The 23,547-nt window shown below is 43.7% G+C and overlaps 1 protein-coding gene across 5 annotated transcripts in view; it reads right to left on the bottom strand.

The window, feature by feature from the left end:
• Positions 1–15,872, bottom strand: part of TRIM66 (tripartite motif containing 66) — a 43,143-nt gene extending 27,271 nt beyond the window's left edge. For 3 of the 5 annotated variants that reach the window (XM_079787110.1, XM_079787112.1, XM_079787113.1), the window contains exons 1-2: positions 11,280–11,576; positions 69–172 (exon numbers count right to left, since the gene is read on the bottom strand). In XM_079787110.1, coding sequence (XP_079643236.1) covers positions 69–77 — 9 coding nt within the window. In that variant the 5' untranslated portion in view covers positions 78–172; positions 11,280–11,576. Of the gene's footprint in view, positions 1–68; positions 173–1,174; positions 1,187–11,279; positions 11,577–14,372 lie in introns of those variants that run through there. The other 2 variants (XM_079787114.1, XM_079787111.1) reach the window with 2 other exon arrangements.
• Positions 15,873–23,547: the final 7,675 nt, after the last annotated feature.

The raw sequence follows: 23,547 nt of genomic DNA, 5'->3' as shown, positions 1-23,547 counted from the left end.
AAATAGACAGACTTATGGACAGGGGTCCCACAGGTTTCTGATAAGGATCAGTAAGGGTCCTGACTTACCCTGGCCATCTTGAATTGCTCAGGAGAGAAGCACTGCAGAAAAAAATGTTCAGTTACATCCCTGGTAGGGTACACTCGCTTACACCCAGGACAGGAGATGAGCTCTGGGAGGGGGGAAAAAGATAGCAGAGTCAGGGCAACATGGCAGATTATACATAAGGCCTTGACATGAGGCTTTCTAATATACAACAACCAAGGTATGTGCCAATACCACTTCTGCCAAAATTAACTACGTCTGACACCATAGCCTGCACTTTCCACCTAGGTACTCTGAACATTACCATCCCCTTAGGTGCCTGCCCTACACACCTCTTTTACAGCCTTACCTTGGTCCTACCGCCTTCCCCCTCCCACAAGCCATTCTACTACAGGCCCAACCCTACTCTGGTTGAAAATAACCTTCTGCTGCTCCCACTCCTCTTTCCAAAGCTCTGGGAGCCCAGCAAATCTCCAGGGAACCAGTTTAGACTAGGGCACAATTCCAGCCATTAAGAACTACTTTAGGCCCTAACCGGTTTGGCTCAGTGGATAGAGCGTCGACCTGCGGACTGAAAGGTCCCAGGTTCGATTCCGGTCGGGGGCATGTACCTTGGTTGCAGGCACATCCCCAGTGGGGAGTGTGCAGGAGGCAGCTGATCAATGTTTCTCTCTCATCGATGTTTCTAACTCTCTATCCCTCTCCCTCTCCCTTCCTCGCTGTAAAAAATCAATAAAATATATTTTTTTAAAAAAATAATTACTTTAAAGATCTCAAAGCAGGGGCTTCTGAAAGGACCTAATCAGAGAAAGGCACGGCCTTCCTGCCTGCTCATCAAGGAGGTACTTTTCTCTTGTGACAGCCAAGACCAAGCGGTCTGCCTTTGGGGCTTAGAGTGCTTCTGTAGGGCCTTCTCCAGCTAGTGATGTTGGGTGCAGCACATATATGTGTGTTTCACCTGTGAACATGCACATCTTGTCCTAACCCCCTCCTCCCAGAGAAATACAATCATCTCCAACACATTCCTCAGCATAATGGGCTCCTGAACTATATAAGTGGTACCAGACTGTCCTTCCACCCCCCGAAACTATGGTGCTCTTCAGGCCCACCCCCCGAGCAATCAGCTCACCAGGTGCCAGGAAATGAGCTTCCTGAGCAGGACCGGGTGGGTTCCTGTGTCCAAGGATGAGAATGGCATGGGAAGGGACTGCCTGTGGCAGTGAGTGCTGCTATACCACCACAGTCTAGATTTGCAGTAAGACAAATGTAAGCCCAAACACCAGGTTTACCACCCAATGACCTTGGTTGGCAACTCATTTAAACTCACTTAACTCCTTTGTGCCCCAGTTTCTCTGTATGTAAAATAGAAAGGGAAAACAATTGCTTTGGGAATTAAATTAGGTAATACTTGAGAAAGCACATGATCATCCATGAATGTTGACTTTGAATTCGAAAGATTTCTCATATCCCATTCATGGCAATGACCTCAATTAGCAACTCTCCCAGATGATGAAAATCAAATAGTCTGAGAGGTAGATTAAAAAAATGTCAACAAATTCTTCCCCTCTGTGTGCCCATGCCCTTCAAATAAGCTACTTCAAAACTTCATGGTTAAAACAACTAAACCATTAAAAGGTTGAGTCTGTTCTCCAGCCTTTGAAGCTAGGCTGACCTAGCTTGCTTTGACCAAAAGAACGCAGCAAAAGTGACAATGAACAAGTTCCATGCCTAAACCTCAGGTGCCTTTGTATGGTTCTGCTCTTGCTCTCAGGAACTCTAAGACTCCCACACGAACCTCAGGTTAGAATGCTAGAAGATCAGAGGCCGTGCGGAGAGAGGTCTCGGTTGTTTCAGGTGTCCCACCTGAGCCATCATAAGCCAGTTAGCGCCAATTGACCCACCAGCTGAACCCAGACACAGGAATGAGCACAGTTGAGATAAGCCAAGCCCAGCTCAACCCAGCCAAGAATTCCTGCCCAAATGCCAACCTGTATAATCATAAATTAAAATTTAGTTATTTAAACCATGAAGTATTCCACAAAATCAGGAAAAATAATAGTTTAATACTCTTCCTCCACCCATCCTAGCCCCCCTCCCTCAAATTTTTAAAACCTCCCCCAGCCTTCACAGAGCCATGAACAGAACCGAGTCTGGAATCTCCTAGTCTCTTACCCATCAAGAACAGTGGCCAGAGATGGAGAAGGATGCTCCCCACAGGTGGTCTCATCCAGGGGAATCAGGTGACCGTTCCTCCCTTCTAATCTCTGGGGAGACCCTACTCATCTATCCCTAGGTCAGAAATGCTGCTCTAATCGTTGAAAATTTCCACAAGGCTTCCAACTCCATGGTACCAGAGGCCCACACATTAGTCATACTAACACAGCCTCATTAGCATCATAAAAAAGAGAAATAACTGAATAGATCAGAGAAGCCCTTATTACATATCCTCTGCCTCCCTTGGCCTTAAAGGCCCAAATCCTCAACTTGGTTCTCAGGCCCTTTCCAAGTTGGCCTCTCTCTCGTCAAATCTCTAGCTTCATCTGCCACACCCCCTATGTCCTTGCTATGCCCCAATATCTCTGCTATCTCCTGAATACACCAAAACTTTGCATAACTGTTTATAAAAGTGCTGTTCCCTCTCCCTGAAATACTCTTTCTTGCTCCTCTTCTTTTCAGATAAACTCCTATTCATCCTTTCAAACCTGTTCCAAATGTTCTACCTTTGAGAAACGGTTGATTTCCCTTGGGATGAGTTAATTATTCCCTCTTCTGAGTCCCCACAGCACCCTGAACATTCTTCTAGTATAACAAATATCACATAGCATTCTATCTGTTCACATGTCTGCATTAAAAAATAATCCACAATTGGTACTAAAAAAGATTGTATGATTTTTAGCAAATTGGGAAAATTAAGTTTCTATTGGGTTTGAGGATTCCACGTGTATTCCTTGCACTCACAGCCACTGAAAGTAGTAAGAAGCCATCTGCAAGTTTTCAGGGTGACAGAAAAAAAAGCCAGTCCGGAGGACAAAGGCACCAGGTCTGATCCAGAGCAGGGCTGTGGTGCTTGGGAAAGGTGAATTGGGAGATGTGGGTTCCAGGCCCAGGGCTGGCACTATCTGTGTAACCTTACATAAGTGACCCCCTTTCTCTGAACTGTACTTTCTACATCCTTAAAACGAGGGAAATGGGAATATCAGGGAAGTATGGGTTATCCAACCCTCTTCCTCTGCCTACTGCAGCCAGGCTTCAGAAATCTTCCCCTGGGCAAGATGGGAAGGCACAGAGAGCCAAACAGCGACCTGGCTATCAAGTCAGCAAGGCAGGAGACAAGCTGTGGGCTCGGCCCACCTAAAGAGGGGCTGCTGCCGCAGACTGCACGGATGGGAGACTGTGGGCCCAGAGTGAACTCAGAGACATATGTTATCTGTCACAACACTTTGTCCAGAAATTCTGACCTTCCCTCAGAAGGTGCTAACCCCATCAGGCTGTGTCAACCTTGAGCTTTTTTTTTTTTTTTTTTTTAAGAGAATTCCCCATTTCACAATGAGGATACAAAAACAAAATTTGTTAAGACAATTGGAATACATGAACTCTTAATTATCTAAAATTATCAAACATCTATAATATTTAACATTAATCTGGATATTAATACATATGTAAGTCACATGTTACATAAAACATTATTTAAATATATTTTATTGATTTTTTTACAGAGAGGAAGAGAGAGGGATAGAGAGCTAGAAACATCGATGATAGAGAATCATCAATCAGCTGCTTCCTGCACAGCCCCCACCAGGGATGTGCCCGCAACCAAGGTACATGCCCCTGACCAGAATCGAACCCGGGACCCTCCAGTCCGCAGGCCGACGCTCCATCCACTGAGCCAAACCGGTTTCGGCTACATAAAACATTATTTAGATATATTGCTTTTTTTTCTACTTGAATTATTCAAGCAACAGCCTTGAGCTTCTATGTCATACATGGGAACATCAATTCTGAGAAGTGGTCCAAAGGTCACACAACCATCCCGGGGGGAGGTGGGGCGTCTGCTTCTAGAGGGAAGAAGGCATTGGCCCCAGAGGTCCTCCTGGGGACCTAGCAGCCTGTAGAATGGCTCTGAAACCCAAGGATGTTCAGTGGAACTGTTGTAAGAGTGAGCACTTCTGGTCTCTAGGATGTTATTCTTTACCACTACACCCCGCACCAGGCACTTTACATGTGTTCTCTCATTTAATCATCAAACCACATCTAAGAGGTAGCCATTGTCTCCATTTCATAGTTGGAGAGACTGAGGCTCGAAGAAATTGTCACCTATCAAAGATCATACAAAGCAAGGGCAGAATTACCATTGAAACCCAAGTTTGTCTACCTCTAAAAGGTAGCCCTAGCTGGTATGGCTCAGTGGATAGAGCATCAGCCTGAGGACCCTGGTCTCGGGTTCGATTCTAGTCAAAGGCACAAGCCTGGGTTGCGGGCTTGACCCCCAGAAGGGGGCGTGCAGGAGGCAGCCAATCAATGATTCTCTCTCATCATTGATGTTTCTCTCTCCCTCTCCCTTCCTCTCTGAAATCAATAAAAATATTTTTAAAAGGTAATTTTATTTTAATCAAGTAAATACTTCATAAGTAAAATATTCCATAATAACGATCCAACTGTAATGATGACATGGAAACAGCTCGGGACCTGGGAATCCAGGAGAAACTGAAATCCAGCCCCAGCTATGCTTAAAGTTTTAAATGTGATATTTGAAAAAAGGCAAGTGAAGCAGAGTTTTTCTGCCTGGAGAAAATAAATGTGGGGACGTTTCATTCTACAGACCAGTGGTTCTCTCACTTTGTTACATGTCTGAATCATATGAGGCACTTTAAATATCCTGATGTCCAGTCCACATCCCATAGCAATTAAATCAGAGTTTCAAGTGACAGGATCCAGGCATCAGCATTTTTTAAAATTCCCCGGGTGATTGCAATATACAACCAAGTTTGAGCCTGATAGTTCTGTCCCCTGCACCTGGCCGCTGAGAAAAGCAGGCTCACCCATTTTCAAAGAGGCTCCAAAATGTTAGAGATTCTGAATGCAGCTGGGATGTAGTTGCCTTCTGACAGAGAAAAGCAAAGGCCAGATGCGCAGCACACAGAAGGATACCCTGATACCTAGGTACCCTGAGGGTTGGCAGAGAGTTGGCAGACATTTTGCCTCCACTAAAGAACCGATGAGCAGGCTTAGGGTACAGCCTGGGGTTTGGCACTATAAGACTGCTACAGGGTCCCAGAGAGTGTGCTGAGCCCAGGACGTAGTGAGGCAGCAAGGGAAGGTAGTCCACACTTCAGACATGAACAGCAGAGCCAAGGCAACCTGGGCACCAGGGGGTTGGGGTGGAGAGAAATGCCAAAGAGGTATCAGAAAGCTAGCATTGGGTCAGCTCAGCCCACCAAGTAGGGACACATACACCCCAGGTACATAAGCCTGAGCTCAGTGCTAAGCAGCCAACCCTGTGAGGGTTAAGAAGCCCTTCATTCTACAGCTCTTGTCCAGGGCTCCATGAAACTTTGCAGCCGGGGCGCAAGCTCTGACTCCAACAGAGTGGCATCCTCTGAAGCAGCCTGGTGGTCCTTTGCCAGGTCTCACACGCAAACCCAAAGCTGGACAGACCTAGTTTTCACTGCTCATCTAGCCAATTCCCTTATCATAGAGAAGGTGACATGCAGGCCCAGAGAGAGGGAGGAACTTAGCTAAACACCACAGAGCCCTTGTAAAACACAGGTGGTATCTTGAACCACTGAGCAGTCCCTGGTTACCTCCACAGCTACAAATAAGACATTCTACCTCCCTATGCCTCTCTCAGTCACTGTACAAGGAGAAAAATCAGTCTGTTGTATCCTCTGGTGGGCTGGCCATCCTCACTAACCATTCCTGTCCTCCCACGCAAGAGCAGCTCCAGAGTACTGGGGCAACAGCTAAGACCCCCACCACACAAGTCCCTGAAGCCTTCCTCTAGCCCAAAGCTCAGAGCAGCACCACCTTTGAGAAATACATTGCACCCACTCCCCAGATGCCCAGTCCCTGCTAGAAAGACAGCTTTTGATCCTAAGTGATTGCTGCCCCTGCCCCTGGCTGCCAGCAGGCTTACCTATGGCCCTTGCTGCCCTGTGATTAGATCAACACCTGGGAGAGAAGTCAGAAGAGCGACAGGTGAGCCCACCACAGGTCCCAGAGGATGGTGCTTACCAAGAGCCCAGGAACACCCACCCTGCATGCTGCAGCCAGCTGGGCTGCAAGGCCTAAGCCTCGGGGAGCTGGGCATTGGGTGGGGTAGGGGGGGCAGCCTGGATCCTCTCCTCCTTTCTCTGAGGGATCCTCAGCCAGGGTTGCATTTCTCCAGCTCACCTGAGATGCTGCTGCAAGAAAGGGCTTGGATGACTCCTCCTGTTCCTGTTTATCTCGAAGGCACTGCAGCAGTTTTCCCAAACTGAACAGCAAGAGGGAGACCTCAAAGAGGCGACTCTCTTCCTAGCTGCAGCTCCTTCCTAATCCTCTGGGTGCCTTGGAATAGAAGCTCAGAAGGAAGAAAGGAGATTTTCAACTTTCAGGAACTAGCTCTGTCGCTCTCTGCTCAGCTCAGGAGGCCATCACTCTCAGCCTTTTAGGACTCGATCCAAAAATCCTTCAGCCCTCCATGTTCCCCAAAATGACAGTGCTCATGTATGGCTGGAACCTGCCCGGATCCGGCAGCTCATTTAAATAGAGCTCATCACAACAACAGTGTTGGTGGAGAAGTGAGTAGCTGCAGGGCCCTGGGGACCCCCTGTTTATACGTAGGAAGAATGATGCAATCTGGGTATCAAAATAGCAATCCAGAATGGAATAACAGGCTCATGCAGCAGCGGTGCCTGCACAGCCAGAGCTCAAGTTGACACACTCTGTCAGCCCCACACTGCTGCAGCACGCAGATGCCAGGCACACACTCTCACCGCATCATTTTTAAAACCAGCAGGAGCCCGAGATATCCCTCTATGCCCCCAGCACTGAAGGAGGGTGTGTGGGGGGTCCTTCGACAGACATTAAAATCTGTCTCCTACACACTCACCTGCTCCTGCCACTTCACCTGAAGTCCTTATCCTGTGACGTCACAGTCAGTTGCCATAGTGACCAATTGTCCGTCACAAGTGGAGGATTAGGACTTCAGATGGAGCAGACACAAATTTAATGATGCACAAAGGTCCTGGGGTGTTGCGGGGGCGGGGGAGGAGGGTGGGAGTCCCTAGGCAGCTAACTCCACCCCGGAGGGAGATACAGTCATACAGGAGCAGGGAGAAAAAAAGCGAAAAGGAAAAACAGGATTGAACTGAAGCAAAAAATATTAGAATGGGGCAAGACTTACACGTACAAGATAATTGCAAAAGTAGAGAGTACAGGAAAATTTCAAAAGCACAGAGGGGGAGTGGCACAGAATGAGTATGGAAATTAGCAGGACAGTAAGCGCCTGAAAGGATCCGAATGCTAAGCGAAGGAGCTTGGCCTTTGTCCTGAAAGGTTCTGGAGAGAGAAAGAGTTTGGCTTGATGATTATTTTGATGGACTGGAGACAGGGGTGGTCAAGGGAGAAGGCCTGGGTAGTTGAGCATTAATGGGACCCTGAACAAGGTAGAAATGGAAAGAAAGGGACAGAAGAGTCATCTCAAAGAGAACTGATATAATAGAACCAAAATGGAATATTAGGGGGAGTGGTGGTGTGTGAAGAAAAAGAAGTCAAATGGATGGGCTGTCAAGAGCAGAGACAGGTAACAGGAGGACGAAGAGGGCAGTTGCCAAATCCCATTTTACCTGTGCTCTCCTTTCTCTGGCACCCATAGCCTCTTAAGATCGGGCCTCATCCTGCCTTGCTGGATCAGCGATTCACAAATCCGGAGGGACCAATTGAAATTCCAAAATCAACCAAATCCAAATCTCTTAGGTATAGGTGTGGAATCTATATTTTCACCAAGTTTCACAAATAATTCTTAAGCATCCAGACCAGCTCTGGTTCAAGTACCTACGTAATATGGAACCCAATGGCCTGGACAACTGGAGTAGCCTCCTAGCAAGTCTTTGTGCATCGTCTTGTCTCCTCCAATCACTCTTCTGAGGCAGAATGACTTTTTTAAAATATAGATAGGATTATATTCCACTGACCAAAAACCTTCAATGGTTCCCCACTGTCTACAGAAAAGCTTAAATTGGTTGAGGCCCATCACAATGTGGCCCTAAACTTCCTTTGGAGTCCCCACTTCTCTCCTTCAAGCAATCCTATATTCTAGCCAAAATTAACTCCTTCCTGTTCCTCCTGATCTCTCTTCTACTTTCCCCTTCTGAACACTTCCCCTACCTGTAATTCACAGCCATATATTTTTGGGCTCTGCCTGGATCCTACACAGCTATTTCCTTCTTGATGTCACCCACAGGTTCAAATCCCACCCAATTTCCCCAGGCAGAACTTAAAATAGGGGTCAGAGAACTACAGCTCACCTGTTTTTGTAAATAAAGTTTTATTGGGACACAGTTATGCCCATTCCTTTCCATATTGTTTATGGTGGTTTTTGTGCTGCCATGGCAAAGCTGAGTAGTTGTGACATGGTCTATATGTCCTGCAAAGCCAAAAATATTTACTGTCTAGCCCCTTAACAAAAAAGTTCGCTGACCCCTGGCCTAAAGCAACAACCACTTAAATTGTTCTAGCCTCACACTTTGGGGTTCAGTTCTGGTAATGGGGATCCTGCTTATTCTCAAGTCAACCCACATCCCTATGTGCTCTAGTTCTGATAACGGAGTCACATTTGAGCTGGACCTTCAGTTTGGGGTAGGGTGTTACTAATAAGGAAAGGGCATTTCAGGAAGCAGGAACATCATAAACAGAGGATTCAGATGTCAAAATGTGAGGACTCTTGGGGAAAGATTGGTAAAGCTAGGTCATAAAGAGGGATGACAGGAGATGAGGGTCTAAAATAAGTTTGGGGTCAGACTGGAAGAGTCTGGATGCTAAGTTTCTGTTCTCAACTGCAAGCAAATGTAGGCTCAGGATAAAAGAGAGTTGGAAGAATCACCCACAGAGGCAACAGGTAATGAAAGATCAGGCTGATGGATCCAGGACTGTGCTGCAGGGCCAGGCAGCAGATCCGAGCCAAGAGTCAGAATCTGGGCATGAAGACCAGATCACTGGCTGAGATTGAACATGAAGGGTCCACAACTTTCAGAGCCCATGCTCCTAGGAACCACCCAACTGTGAAACAAGCTTTCTGTGCCAGATAAAGAACCCATGGTGGAATGCAGAAAGTACAAGTAGGACAAGTAGGATGAATCTGAGCTCATCTCATCTGACAGAGTGGCACCTCTATCTCTTTTCACTTCCAATCTCAAGAGTCAATCCAGGGACTGATGCACTGACAATACTCCATACAAAGCCACTGTCCCCATTTCCACCTGGGCCTGGACAGAGAGACAGTGGGGGAACCAAGCGCAGCAGAGTTCTTACTGTAGGTCTGCAGTTCCTACTGGCTCTCAAGCCCAGGCAAAGCCCTGGACTGGCAGGCAAGACAGCTGTTTGTTGTTGTTGTTGTTTTCTGGTTCTATAAGTGATTAATTATGTGATATTAAGCAGGATTCTAGCCCTTTCTGGACTCCTGATGCCCCATTTATGCAGTGAGGGGTTAGAGATAAGCTCCAAGGGATTTTCCTAATTTCCATCCTCCACAGCATCAACTATGACTGATCCCCCTTGAATGAGAGAGTTCCAGCAAACAAGGGACTCCTCCAAATCCTGTCCTTCAATCGCAGCTACCATGAACTCCTTCCACCAGCAAATCTGTTCTAGCTATAACCTTCCCCCAAAAAACAGCCTGCTTCCTTCCTATTACCAGAGGAATTGCTCTCCCAGTAACAGGTATTTTCTGAGGTGCACAGTGCCAGTCCCAGTGCCCTAGAGAGCCAATTACGTGAGGAAACTGTTCTTGAACTAAAAAGCCAGCCTGCTGATAGGGTTCCAGAGCTCCAGCTTCTGGGCCAGCTGCACACCCAGCTCAGCCCAGCTCAGCAACCTGACCTCCACCGGGGAGGCCTGGGTCACTACCCACACCAGGCCCCACAACGGTTGGACACTATTCAGCACCTGGAACAAGCAAATAGCAGTCAGCCTGCCAAGCTCCTGTAACTGAGACCTCAGCCCCAACCCCCACCTCCTCCCTCTCTCCAGGCCATTGGAGCCCCTCCAGCTGAGCTGCTCATTAAGAAAAGCCTCATTTCCCACTCTGACTCTGAGGTTGTAGCATCTTGCATCAGTTCCTTCTCTTTGGATCTTCCCAAAGCCCCAGTGCCTGCCCACTGAGGGAGAGATTGCTCCGCCTTTCAGCATTTGCAATTTACAACAGACATGCTGTCACCTGTCACTAGCTTCAGGAAGCACGAAGCTATGGTGGTTATTTGGTGTGTGTGTGTGTGTGTGTGTGTGTGTGTGTGTGTGTGTTGTTGATTTCAGAGAAGAAGGGAGAGAAAGAGAGAGAGAAACATCAATGATGAGAAAGCATCATTGATAGGCTGCCTTCTGCATGCCCCACACTGGGGATCGAGCCCGCAACCCGGGCATGTGCCCTGACCGGGAATTGAATCGTGACCTCCTGATTCAGCCTTTCTGCACAGAGCCTGTAGCTCGAATCATCCCACTGCATGGCTAAGCACACTACTGCCTTTGTTCTGGTCCCCATCACTAGCTTTGGAATACCTGGCCCAGCTGGTCTCCTCAGAGCCCTGAGACCTGATGCAGAGCCATTTCCTAGTGTGATGGAGGTACTGGGGAGAATCTCAGCTAGGCTAGGTGCATTAATTAAAGGTTTGCACCTGATGACTCAGGCTGCAGAGTTGGTTCTTTCCTCGAGGATTTTCCATGGAGTCTCCCATCAGTTCAGGGATTCCAGTAAGCACGGAATCTCCCCAAGCAAAGTGCTACAGTGTAGATCACAAGCTTTGAGGATAAGTGAACTTGAATTTGAGCTGATCTGATAATCTGCTCTCCCATATTTTACCTTTGAAAACCCCAGATTGGCAGAAATAGGATAAACCTTTTAGCAAGTCTGTGATCCTTCTCTGCTGGATCAAGTGGCCGTGCTAAGAGTTCTTTCCAAAGAACCAGACTCCCAAAGCATGGCTTCCCAAATTATGGACCAGAAATCTAAATTCAGGTATTGGGTATCTCACTAGACTTACCTGAGATAGGTGGCAGCTCTTCTTTTTATGGGACAGTTCATTTGGGTGCCATTCTTTTAGTCCTTCAGAAACATTCAGTAAGCAACTGATATTCACCAGTCCTGGTGCCTGACGAACCTTTCAGAGGTACTGTTCCCTTGCCTGAAACAATCTTCTCTTCACATCCCTGCCACACTGGATGATTATCATCTCTTTAGGTATCTGTCCTTCAATAAAGTATGAGTTCCTTGAAGGCAAGGACCCTGTCTTTTCATATCTGTACCCTAAATGCCATAGAGCTCAGTACACAAAGGTCAATAAATACCTGTGAAGGAGACAGACAGACAAACCAACAAATACCACACATCATCATAGAGTCCTAAAACCTCCAAGCAGTAGAAGAAGATTATTCCACTCTTCACCCATAAATGCAAATATGGAAGGTAACAATGGCCTAGTCAGACCATAGAGCATACAAACACATATAAGATGCAATATATTCAAGAAATTGCCCCTCTGGTTCCAAAACAATCATATTTGCATCTAACAGATATTTTTCCACTTCAGTTTCACAAGTTCTAAATAATAGTATTTTTTTTCACATTTCTTGGTCTCTTACTATATCCTAAGCATAGTACAGAAGGTTTTATATGTATGTTCTCATTTAATCATCATAATAATCCTGAGTTAATTACTACTATCATCAGACCCATTTTACAGGTAAGAGAACTTGCCCAGGCTATATAACTATTAAGTGGCAGGCATATTAGGACCCAGATGCCCAGATATAAAGACACAAAGCTTATGATTTTGGTCTCCATTGCACTTGGAAAACTTGGCAACAAACATTCTGATTCTGATTATTGTAATTAGTATAAATTTAGTTTTCTGATTTTAGAGTCAAACAAAACCTTGAGACATGCATATTAGTTCTTGTTAAAAATCATAGGTAAGCTCAAAGACCTAAACATAATACCTAAAACTATCAAACTCCTAGAATAAAACAGAGTAAAAGCTTCATGACAATGGATTTGACAATGACTTCCTGGATATAACACCAAAATTACAGGTAACAAAAGAAAAAATAGATTAAGTTGGACTTCATCAAAATAAAAAACTTTCAGTATTGTAGCACTGGGCAAGTTTTTTTATGAATCAAATGACACTATCAACAGAACAAAAAAGCACCCCAAAACAACAACCTCATTTTAAAATTGGCAAAACTAAAACTATAGCATTAAGCAATAAGTCCCATATCCCCATCCCCCTAGCCTTTGGCAACCACCATTCTACTTTCTGTCTCTATGAATTTGACTGCTCTAGGTACCTTGTATAAGTAGAATCATAGAGCATTTGTTTTTTTGTGACTGGCTTATTTCATTTAGCAAAATGTGCTCAAGGTTCATTCATGTTGTAGTATGTGTCAGAGTTCCCTCCCTTATTAAGGCTGAATAATATTCCATTGTATGTACATACCACATTTTTTAATCCATTCACCCACTGAATTACTTCCACCTATTGGCTATGGCAAATAATGCTATGAACATGAGTATACAAATATCTCTTTGAATCCCCACTTTTAATTCTTTTGGGTATACATCTAAAAGTGGAGTTTCTGGATCATATGGTAATTCTACTTTTAAATATTTTTAGGAAATACTATATTGTTTTCCACAGAGGCTTTACCATTTTATATTCCCACCAACAGTATATAATTTCTCCACATCCTGACCAACACTTACTATTTTCTGTTCTTTTTTTAATAATAGCTAATGGATATGAGGTGGTATTGCATTGTGGTTTTGATTTATATTTCCCTAAGATTAGGGATATCAAGAATCTTTTCACATGCTTAATGGCCATTTATTTATCTTGTCTGGAGAAGTAGACCATATCTTCTCTGTGCTCCAAACTCTATATAGGTCCTTTGCCATTTTTAACTGGGTTGTTTGTATTTTTATTGTTGAGATGTAGGGGTTCTTTATATATTCTGGATATTAACCCAACATTGCTGGAACTTTTAAGGTATATTTAAGATTCATCACATTTATAAATTTAATTTATTGGATTTCTAGGAATTCTTTAAGTAATTAGGAATGCTTATTTGCTAGACAATTGCATTACTTAAAAAGAAAATACATTTAATTTATAAAAGCAAATACTAAGTTTGTAAATATGTTCAAATATTAATGAAAGGCCCTTAAAGGCTATGTTAAAACTAGCCATTTAGAATAATATTTGTAAGCTAAAAATCAAAAGTTTAAGGAAAAACAGTTTAAATTATACGTTTAAAAATCAGATATTAATATAAAAATTCAAAGTAGACCATATCTTCTCTGTGCTCCAAACTCTCAACAGAGACTCAGAGAGGTTAGGTAGCCTGCCCAAGAGTTTAGAGGGCTCAAAATTCAGATCTAAAGACAAATGCGAAGTTATACTGCCTCAAAGAGAGCCTAGACTTGTGCTACAAATCACATTGATAATAAAAAATGTTTCTAAACACTGTCAACTTATTTGATTTTCTCATCCTATTAAGGTTATTCAACAAATATTCATTGCACCTCTATTCGGTGCCCAGTGCTACAATACTGAAATGAAGAGACCTGATTCCTGTCTCCAAGGACTTGCAGTTCTCACAGAGACTGTTTCCTAGGAAACCTGAAATTCAGAAGCAAGACACAAGCTCCTCCTCCCTGCAGGGCAGCAGCTTAGGTGGTGAACGGTTCACTAGTCAGTGTGTCTGTTCAAAATCCGTTCCTGACCAATCCTAGGAACCCAGCCCATTTTCCCCTCCCTCAGAAGTTTAGTGAGCCAGGACCCTCCTTTCCATTTGAGGAGTCAGCCAAACCTTTGATCAAAACCTTCCCTGGTTTTTTAGTCTGCCACCAATTTAAGGAAATCCCAAACATGAAAAGTCCCAGTTTACAAAGTAGATATAGTAGGTATCAAGAGAATTTGCTTTGTCTCAGATTCCCCAAAGAGTTGCTTTCAGCAATGACTGTCCCTTGGGCACTTAAATCCCGATTCTTTTTCTACACCTGAAATTCAGTTCCTATGAAACAGGAGAGACCTGTTATATAGAAGGAGGTGAACCTGTCCTGTTTTTGTACTTACCCTCTGGGACAGTCCCAAGAGCCTGGGCAACCTGCCCTAGCTGCTGGATCAAGCCCTGGAAGCAGTCCTTACAGATCAAATGCTGGCAGGGAAGAAGCCAGGCACCCACATATTGCAGGTCCTGTTGGCACAATGAGCAACTCAGTACCACAGCCTCCATCTGTCCACTGCTGTGTTTCTGGTCAACTAGTGGCAGCCCCATAAAGCTCACGCCCATATCCAGGCCCATGCCTGTGCCCGGGACTGGGGCTTTTCCATTGATATCCTCAGGCATGAAGCAACGTGTAGAGTGAGCGAGCTCCACTCCCTGTAAGTGAAGCACAAAGCAGAGTGATTTGCCCTGGCCGAGTAGCTTAGGTGGTTGTGGGTTTGATCCCTGGTTAGGGCATAGGCAAGAATCAACCAATGAAGGCATAAATAAGTGGAACAAAAAATTGATATTTCTCTCTTCCTCCCACTCTTCCTCCCTCCCTCTCTCTCTCTCTCTCACTAAAAATCAACTTTTTTAAAAAAGCAGAATGATTTATTTCTTTTGGAAGGGGGATATTCCTGGACAGGCCAGAGAAGACTCAGAGATCAAGGCCTCAGAAGTCCAGGCCATATTCCTCCCGAGAACGGGAATTCATGCCCTACATCATGGCACAGCCTCAACCTCTCACTTGGGCCCCAAGACAGAACCTAGCATCTCTGCTGTGGAAAACAAAGCTAGGTTGTGTGTTTCTTACAGGGTTTGTTTGCCTTCAAAAGTGTCCCAGATTTAACTCTGCCTCTTTATTAGTGGACAAGCTTAATCCAAGATTTCATTTTGGGAGGGAAAAAAAGGAAATTTATTAAATGTCAAGTTTGTGCCAGGTGTTTTATATACTGTATCTCAATCCTCACAGCTACCCTTGGAGATAGGGTTATATAAAACCATGAGGGACAGGCTGAGGAAACTGAGGCTCAGAGAGGTTGAGTAACTGCACAAAGACAGATGGTAAATAGCAGACTCCAAATTCAAATTCAAACCAGTCAGTCATTCCAGATTCCAGTCTTTACTGAAATGCTATTCAAGCTGAGGTCCACACACATACTTTCATGAGTTCTCTCCAATAATTTTTTAAAATTAGTGTTTCATTCTGGTAAGTGTTTTTTAAAGTATAAATATTCTGAATCATCTACATATCCATGACAAGATTTTAGGGGCAGCGTTAAGAGTTTAGGATCTAATTCACACCAAGTACTACTTTATCTCAGGCTAATGAAAAGAGAAAGGGGAAGACTTGATATATAAAGGATGCATTCTTGCCACATGAGGTATAAATGACACTGGGAACACAATGATGAATGTTTCAAAGAAGGTGGGGAAACTGGGCCCTCATCATTGGTGGAGGTGGGGATGGGAGGGTAAGTTTGCCAAACTTAGCCCAAAAGGAAGCACAACATTTAAGTTATAGCGGCAATTCAGTTTTATAATTGTACTAGTGGCCCAGTGCACGAAATTCGTGCACAGGGGTGGGGGGGAGGCCCTCAGCCCAGCCTGCACCCTCTCCAATCAGGGACCCCTTGGGAGATGTCCGACTTGCAATCTAGGACAGCTGGCTCCTAACTGCTCCCCTGCCTGCCTACCTGCCTGATCATCCCTAACTGCCTCTGCCTGCCTGCCTGATTGCTCCTAACCTCTCTGCCTGCCTGCCTGATCGCCCCTAACTGCCTCTTTCTGCCTGCCTGATCGCCCCTAACTGCCCTCCCCTGACATCCTGATCTCGCCTCCAACTTCTCTCCCCTGCCAGCCTGATCACCCCTAACGGCCTCTGCCTCGGCCCCCACCACTATGGCTTTGTCCGGAAGGAAGTCGGACATCCGGAAGATGGCCTGTCGAACCGGTCTAATTAGCATATTACCCTTTTAGTAGTTTAGATAGATTATGTAGGATAGGATTGCTTAAATGGGGTGTGGGGAAGCCTTTTTCATCATGAGGAGATGCTCTTGGCAGACAAAAATACAGAATCCCTATATCTGGACTGATAAGCCAGCTATATGAACTATACTGCCAAACCAGTCATTAAAAAATTGAACCGCTTTCTTACACCTTACACCAAACAGCTGTTGCCCTTAAAACTCCTCCTCAGCCCCCACCTTAGGTTCTGCCTTTGCAGTTCACCCAGATTAGGTTCTGATTTGCTGGTTTCTATGCCAGTCAGCGTCAAAAGCTCCACCTCCTAGGCAGCCACTGGCTCCTCGCACTTCTCCCAGATTTGGTTCTGATTGGTCAGTTTCTATAACAATCAGTGTCAAAAGCTCTGCCTCCTAGGCAGCCACTGGCTCCTCGCACTTCACCCAGATTTGGTTTTGATTGGTCAGTTTCTATACCAGTCAGCGTCTCCAGGCCTATCAACGGGCCTGATCAGAGAGGTGGGGCTGATCAGCAGCCCCAGCAGAGGCCCAAGAGAAAGAGAGGTGCGGCTGCTGGCCAGGCCTGGAGCGAAAGAGAGAGGCAAGTGCTGATCAACGGAGGCTACGGATCAGACCCTGCTTCTCTCTTCGGGCCTCTCTTTGGGCCTGATCCTCAGCCCCGTCGGCAGTCAGTGCTGGGTCTGGGTGTCCACAGCAGTGGCAGTCAGTGCTGGGTCGCCACGGCAACCCAGCACTGACTTCCAGTTGGTCAAGCCTTCGGTCATTATAGACCCTGGCTTTTTATATAGAGAGATAAGAACAAATGGAGTGTACCTAATTTCGTATTTGTACTTATTTAAGAAACAAAACAAAAATCATTTCATTCAAATCTGGAGTTCTGTAATTATGCAAATTTGAGAGAATTTTCACTTCAGTCCACAGATTTGGGAGCCAATTCCATTAAGGACAAAGGGTGATGGGGCTGGGAGAGGCCTGGCTACTTGGAGGCCCAGCAAGATGCCACTAAATACAGTAATGGGTAGACTTTCACCCCTACTTCATTGTGGGGCTCTAAGGGAAGTTATTTCCCAGACAGCACTCATAATAGCCCTAGTAGAGATGACAGCAGTCTCCCTTAGAAGGTTTAAATAGCTGAGTTTATTTTGTTAGACAGAAAATATCAAACTTTTTTGGTCTTAGAACCCCTGAACATTTTTAAGTTAATGAGGACCCCAAAGAGACTTGGTTTATGTGGGTTATAGCTATTGCTATTTACCATGATATAAATTAAAACTGAGATAGTTTTAAAATATTAATTCATTACAAAAATAATAAACCTATTACATGCCAACATGAATAACATACTAGGAAAAAATAACAATTTTCAAAAAGATAAATTTAGTGAGAAGAGTGATATTGTTTTTCCTTTTTGCAAATATCTTTAATGTCTGGCTTAATAGAAAACAGCTGGATTTCCATACATGCTTCTGCAGTCAATCTGTTCTATGTTTTTCTGTTTACTATATATGAAGAAAATCCAGCCTCATAGAGTTATACAGTTGGAAAATATAGCAATATTTCAATATAGCCTTATCAGATAATTGTGGATATTGTTCTTTGATACTACACTAAAATCCAGCAAGGGGTAGTTTCTTAAAGGTTAGTTGCAATGTGGACTCTGAAACTACATTAATGGACTTTTCTTATTCTGTTACTTAAATTCCACTATGAATTTCTCTTTTACCCAGGCATAATTTCATAGCACCAAGCATGGTCATTTGGAAAATATTGGTTCAACAACTTATGCAGATGCTCCAAATACTGACATGTTTCATCATACAATAACCCAAAACAACAATACACTCTTAAATAGCACCTCTAATCTCATGGAAAATTATTTAACTATTAGAAAGTTGTCAAACTCATAGAAATAGCTATAACTCTCCCAGAATTCTATTTTTTGCCTGAAAACTCAAATTTTATCATTGGCAGCAAATACTGTCAGTTTTTTCCTTGAGTTAATAGACTCACTTCATGTTTGAGAAAATATCTACCAAACTCTCAAGCCTGAATAACCGTTTATCTTTCAGTTGTTCTTTCAAGTAAAACTGGTGTTCTACCCTCCCACCAAAAAAAGTCTAGTTCAGCTTGCAACTCAAATAGTAGCACAAGCAGCATAAGCGCTTTTTGCATACTTCCAATTTTTTTCACACAGAACATTACAAATACATGTATTTAAGGATTGAGATTTAATGAAATATTTACTGCTTTATCACGGACATTCTTTTTTTTCTATTCTCACCCAAGGACATGTTCATTGAGTGGAGAGAGAGAGGAAGGGAGAAAGAGAGAGAAACATCAATGTGAAAGAGAAACATCGGTTGCTTCCCTATATGCCTCAACTGGGGATCAAATCCACAACCTAGGTATGTGCCCTGACCAGGAATCGAACCTGCAATATTTTGGTGTACAGGAAGACGCTCCAACCAACTGAGCACCAGTCAGGGCATCATCATGGACATTTTTTTTTAAATTTGTTTTTATTAATTTCAAAGAGGAAGGGAGAGTGAGAGAGAGAAACATCAACAATAATTAAAAAAATAAGAAAGAAAGGAAGGGAGGGAGGGAAGGAGGTCAACAATAAGAGAACCACTAATTGGAAGCTTCCGCCTCTCCCGCCTGCCCCTCCCCCACAGTCTTAAGTAAAACTGGCTTTTTTCTTTTCTTCTTTAATGCAAATGCTTTGCAGTGTACAATGACTTGTACTAGCAATTTTACACACCATCTTTGGCCTTTGCTTTGGCACCATCAATGCAAATGTTAGCCCAGTGAAAGGGGCAAATGATACCTTAGTATTATTATGAAAATTGTTTTGACCTTGTGGGCCCCCTGAAAGGGTCTCTAGGACTCTCATAGGTCTACAGACCATATTTTTAGAACTGCTGCATTAGACTGTGAATAACAATTCTGGGAATAAAAGGAGATGGCATGGCTTTCCAACACCAGTAGACTCTACACAGAGTAAAAATATAAAGAAATAAGTATTTAATTCCTGCCTTAGAAAGGCAATTATAGTAACTCTGTGAGGATAAAGATTAAATTAAAGGCACAGCCAAGCAATGAGTCTCTGATTTAGGGACAGGGGCGGGGGTGGGGGGCAGGTGAGAGGAAGGAAGAGAGACAGAGAAACATAGATCAAATGACTTATTTTCTATCCCCTTCCAAATTCAAATACCTACAGGGGCCAGACATATTCACCTGAAAGAATGTGGGTCAGTGTTGCCAAACCTTAGATTTTCAAAACTCCAGAAACCCAGATTTTTTAAAAATATATTTCTTTATTGATTTCAGAGAGGAAGGGAGGAGAGATAGAAACATCAATGATGAGAGAGAATCACTGATCGGCTGCCTCCTGCACGCCCCCTACTGGGGATCAAGCCCGCAACCCAGGCATGTGCCCCTGACCTGAATCAAACCCAGGATCCCTCAGTCGACAGGCTGACGCTCTATCCACTGAGCCAAGCCAGTCAGGGCCAGAAACCCAGATTTTTATTTAAATTTTAAAATATTGCCCTAGCCAGATAGCTCAATTGGTTAGAGCAGTGGTCGGCAAACTGCGGCTCACGGGCCACATGCGGTTTGCCGCTCTGTTGACTAATGAGTTTGCCGACCACTGGTTAGAGCATCATCCCAATATGCCAAGGTTGCGGGTACAATCCCTGGTCAAAGCACATACAGGAGGCAACCAATGAGTGTATAAATAGTGGAAAAACAAACTGATGTTACAGCTCTGTGTGGTTTGGCTCAATGGGTAGAACGTTGGCCTGCACATGGAAGGGTCACAGGTTGGATTACCACCAGTACAAGGGCACGTACCTGGGTTGCAGGTTCCATCCTGGCCCAGGTTGGGGCACATGTGGGAGGCAACCAATCAATGTCTCTCTTGCATTGATGTTTTTCTCTCATTCGCTCTCCCTCCCTCCTTCCTTTCTACTCTTTCTCTAAAAAAAAAAAAAAAAAAAAAAATCAATGGAAAAAGAAATATCCTTGGGTAAGAATTAACAAAAACAAAACAAAACAAAAAATTGATGTTACTTTCTCTTTCCCTCTCTCTAAAATCATTCAATAAATTAAAATTTAAAACATTGGCAACTAATTTAGTTTTAAAACTTAAGAAAACAGCATGAATCAAACAAAATATACTTTCAATTAGCTTGCGCTCTCTGCTTTAAGTCACAGAGAAACCTGGACTAAATGAAACAACAAGTTTGAAGGATGGAAAACCTCACATAGAAGATTAGCTTGCTCACCAACCACCTCCTTTTAACATCCCACGCTCCGGGATCTGCGAGAAGGGAAATGTTACCAGTTTCTCTAACCTTGCCAAGCATTGAAAGAACAAGTCATTCCATGACACATGGGGAGTAAGAATTTCAAAGACTGTTTGCATGGGTAGAACAGAATAAATTATCATTAAAATGTACACATGTTAGGCTGAAAATGGGAGAGAGAAACACTAGGTAATGAGAGAATACCCCTGCTATGCTAGGCTGTGTTGAATGTCATATATTATTTATTTCTCTACTTGTTTCCTATCTGTTTTAGACACAGTCCTAAAGCAGGACTTTGTCTTTCTTGTTTACCACTGTACCAGCCCCTCCCTGCTTGGCTTATACCAGTCTATATAGTGCCTGAACACAGCAAGCACTCAATAAATATTTCTAAAATGAATGAATGAATCTCAGTCATTTTTCATTAAACCGACAAGAAAGCTAAGATTCAAAGAGAATATGCTGTTTGTTCAATGTCATTCAGCTACTAAAAACAGAGGCAGGAAATAAACCTACGTTTCTTTTCACTAATTTTACCATCTGAAATTAAATTAATACCCAACTATTTAAGCTCCTCTTTGTTGTGCTAGTGGGGAAGCTGCTCTAAAAGATCCTAGAACTCTTCTCTTCACATTTTGCTATTCAGAGTTTAATGGCAGCAGGGTTTTCCATCCTAGCTTCCAACAAAGCTTCTAGGAATGCACTTGCCATGTAGTACAATGAGATTTTTAAAAACCTATACAACACAGAAAGGAAAGACTCCCATAAATTCCTAATCCTCAAATTAGATTATTTTTACTTTGTGCTGAAGGAAACCCTGTGGCCCTATGGATTTTCCCTTAGATGCCATATTGCTATTTATCAAAAACTACTGATAAAAGAAAAAGAAAAAACCCTGAGCCTGGTGTAGTTGAAATTGGAAACTATACATGTCTAATGCATAAATTGGTATGATCCATTTGGAAAAAAAATATATAGCAACATAAAATGAATCATAAAAATGTTCATGCCCTATAATCCAGCAATCTTACTCCTAGGGATTTATCCTGGACAAGTTATTCAATAGGAGAAAAAAAGAACATATACACAAATAAAACAAAATACATGAGAAAATGGCTTAGTAAATTATAGTATTGCTAAAGACAAATCACTCTTTAGCGGTTAAAAATAATAATCATAGCCCTGGCTAGGTAGCCTAGTTGGTTGAATCATCATCCTGTACACCAAAAGGTTGTGGGTTTGATTCCTAGTTAGGACACATACCTATGTTGGGGTTCCCGATTGGGGAATGTATGGGAGGCAACCTATTGATGTTTCTCTCTCACATCCATGTTTCTTTCTCTCTCTCTCCCCCTTCCTGTCTAAAATAAAAATTTTTAAAAAATCATGAAGACTAGGTAGTGAGACAGAAAAATATCACAGAATTACATGAAAAGCAGAATACAAAAGGATTTGTATACTGTGATCATCAGCTTTGCAGATATCTATATCTCCATGTAGATGAGAGCTGAAAGGTAATAGTCATGAAAACAGCATTGTAGGGTATTATGATTTGAGATGTTTATACTTATATTTTTCCCTACACAAATTTTTAAATGTTTTACTGTCTTTTCTGTTACCTAAAAATTTTTAAGTTGTTTCTGAAACCAATTTGGATTTCTAAGTTTTGCTCTGATTCTCACTTAGAACAGAAATCTGACTCTTCTCATCTTAAATTAACAATCCTCTACTTGAAAAAGGAAAGCAATATAATATTTCCAAATGTCCAAATTTAAAGATGAAGAGCCAAAAAACAAGCTGCATCCATTCATGCTGTTGCTGCTGCCTGAAGGATTGCTGATATACTCAGGAATCCAGAGAGGAGAGGAAGAGAGAGGAACCACCAGGGTCCTCTTCAGAGTGACAGTGTGCTCACAAGCCCCCCTGGAGAGAGGTGGTAGGGTAGCAAAAAGGTGAGTACCCCTTTCACCTGCCTCACCAGATTGCTGCCTTGCGTCATCTCCTTTCTGCTCATCTTTCACAGGTATTTTCTAAGGCCCTGACTCTCTGGGAAAGCCCAGATGCCTGACATGTCACAATGTCATGCTCTAGTTCAGAACAGATGTCACAGAGAAGGACGCCTCTCAGCAGTCATGGCCAGTGTGCCTGACAGGGTGGGACAGGTCACTTAATGCCTAATGTCTGAAGGCTACTCAACTTTGCAGACATAGAACTCAGCTTTGTTTGCTCTCCCAGAGCTGGTCAACCTAGGGAAACTGACCCACACTGACAACCCTATGTGAGTCTTTTGTTGAAGCTACCTGTCTTGTAAAGGAGAGGGAGCTGGCTGAAAACTTGAGCCAGATTACCACCCAGGGCACTCCCTACCCTGGAGAGAAAACCAATGAAAAGAATGTTAGGTGAGCAAATAACCCAACACATAGTGCTGGCCCACTCAGAGAGGCCTCCCATTCAGTCAGGTGGCCTGACAGGATGTGGCTCCTCTACAACCAAGGAACCTGCAAAACTGTCCAGAAGCAGTGTCCCATCACCCAGAACCCTACCTCCACCTCTGGACAGTCTTGGTCCTTGCTACAGGACACCTTTCATTCCCAAAGCTCTCCCCAGCTTACCTTAATTCACAGAGCATCAGTCCAGGGTAGTTTCCAGTTAGCTCAGCTCATCCCTTATACACTTACTGGCCAGTTTTGATGTCAAATAGAGATGATCTCATCTTGGACCTTGCCCTGCATCCTCAAGACCCCTCTTTCTGCTGGTCATAGGCACTATGTGATTAAGGACTGAAGGAGTGATGAAGACCATAATGCTGTGAGGTCAGAGAGGTTATGGTCACTGAGTTAAAATCAGGGGAGGGGAGGAGAGGGGAGGGGCGGCAGGGGAGACTAAAGGCTAAACTATATTAGCAGCTCCATAGCCTCTGGCAAGTCACTCAACTTTCTGTGCCTCAATTTTCTCATTCATAAAATGGG

The sequence above is a fragment of the Cnephaeus nilssonii genome, assembly GCF_951640355.1.
Source record: "Cnephaeus nilssonii genome assembly, chromosome: 13".
NCBI lineage: Eukaryota > Metazoa > Chordata > Mammalia > Chiroptera > Vespertilionidae > Cnephaeus > Cnephaeus nilssonii.
Note: the sequence above shows the minus strand (reverse complement) of the source record. Positions and strands in the feature narration are given on the sequence as shown.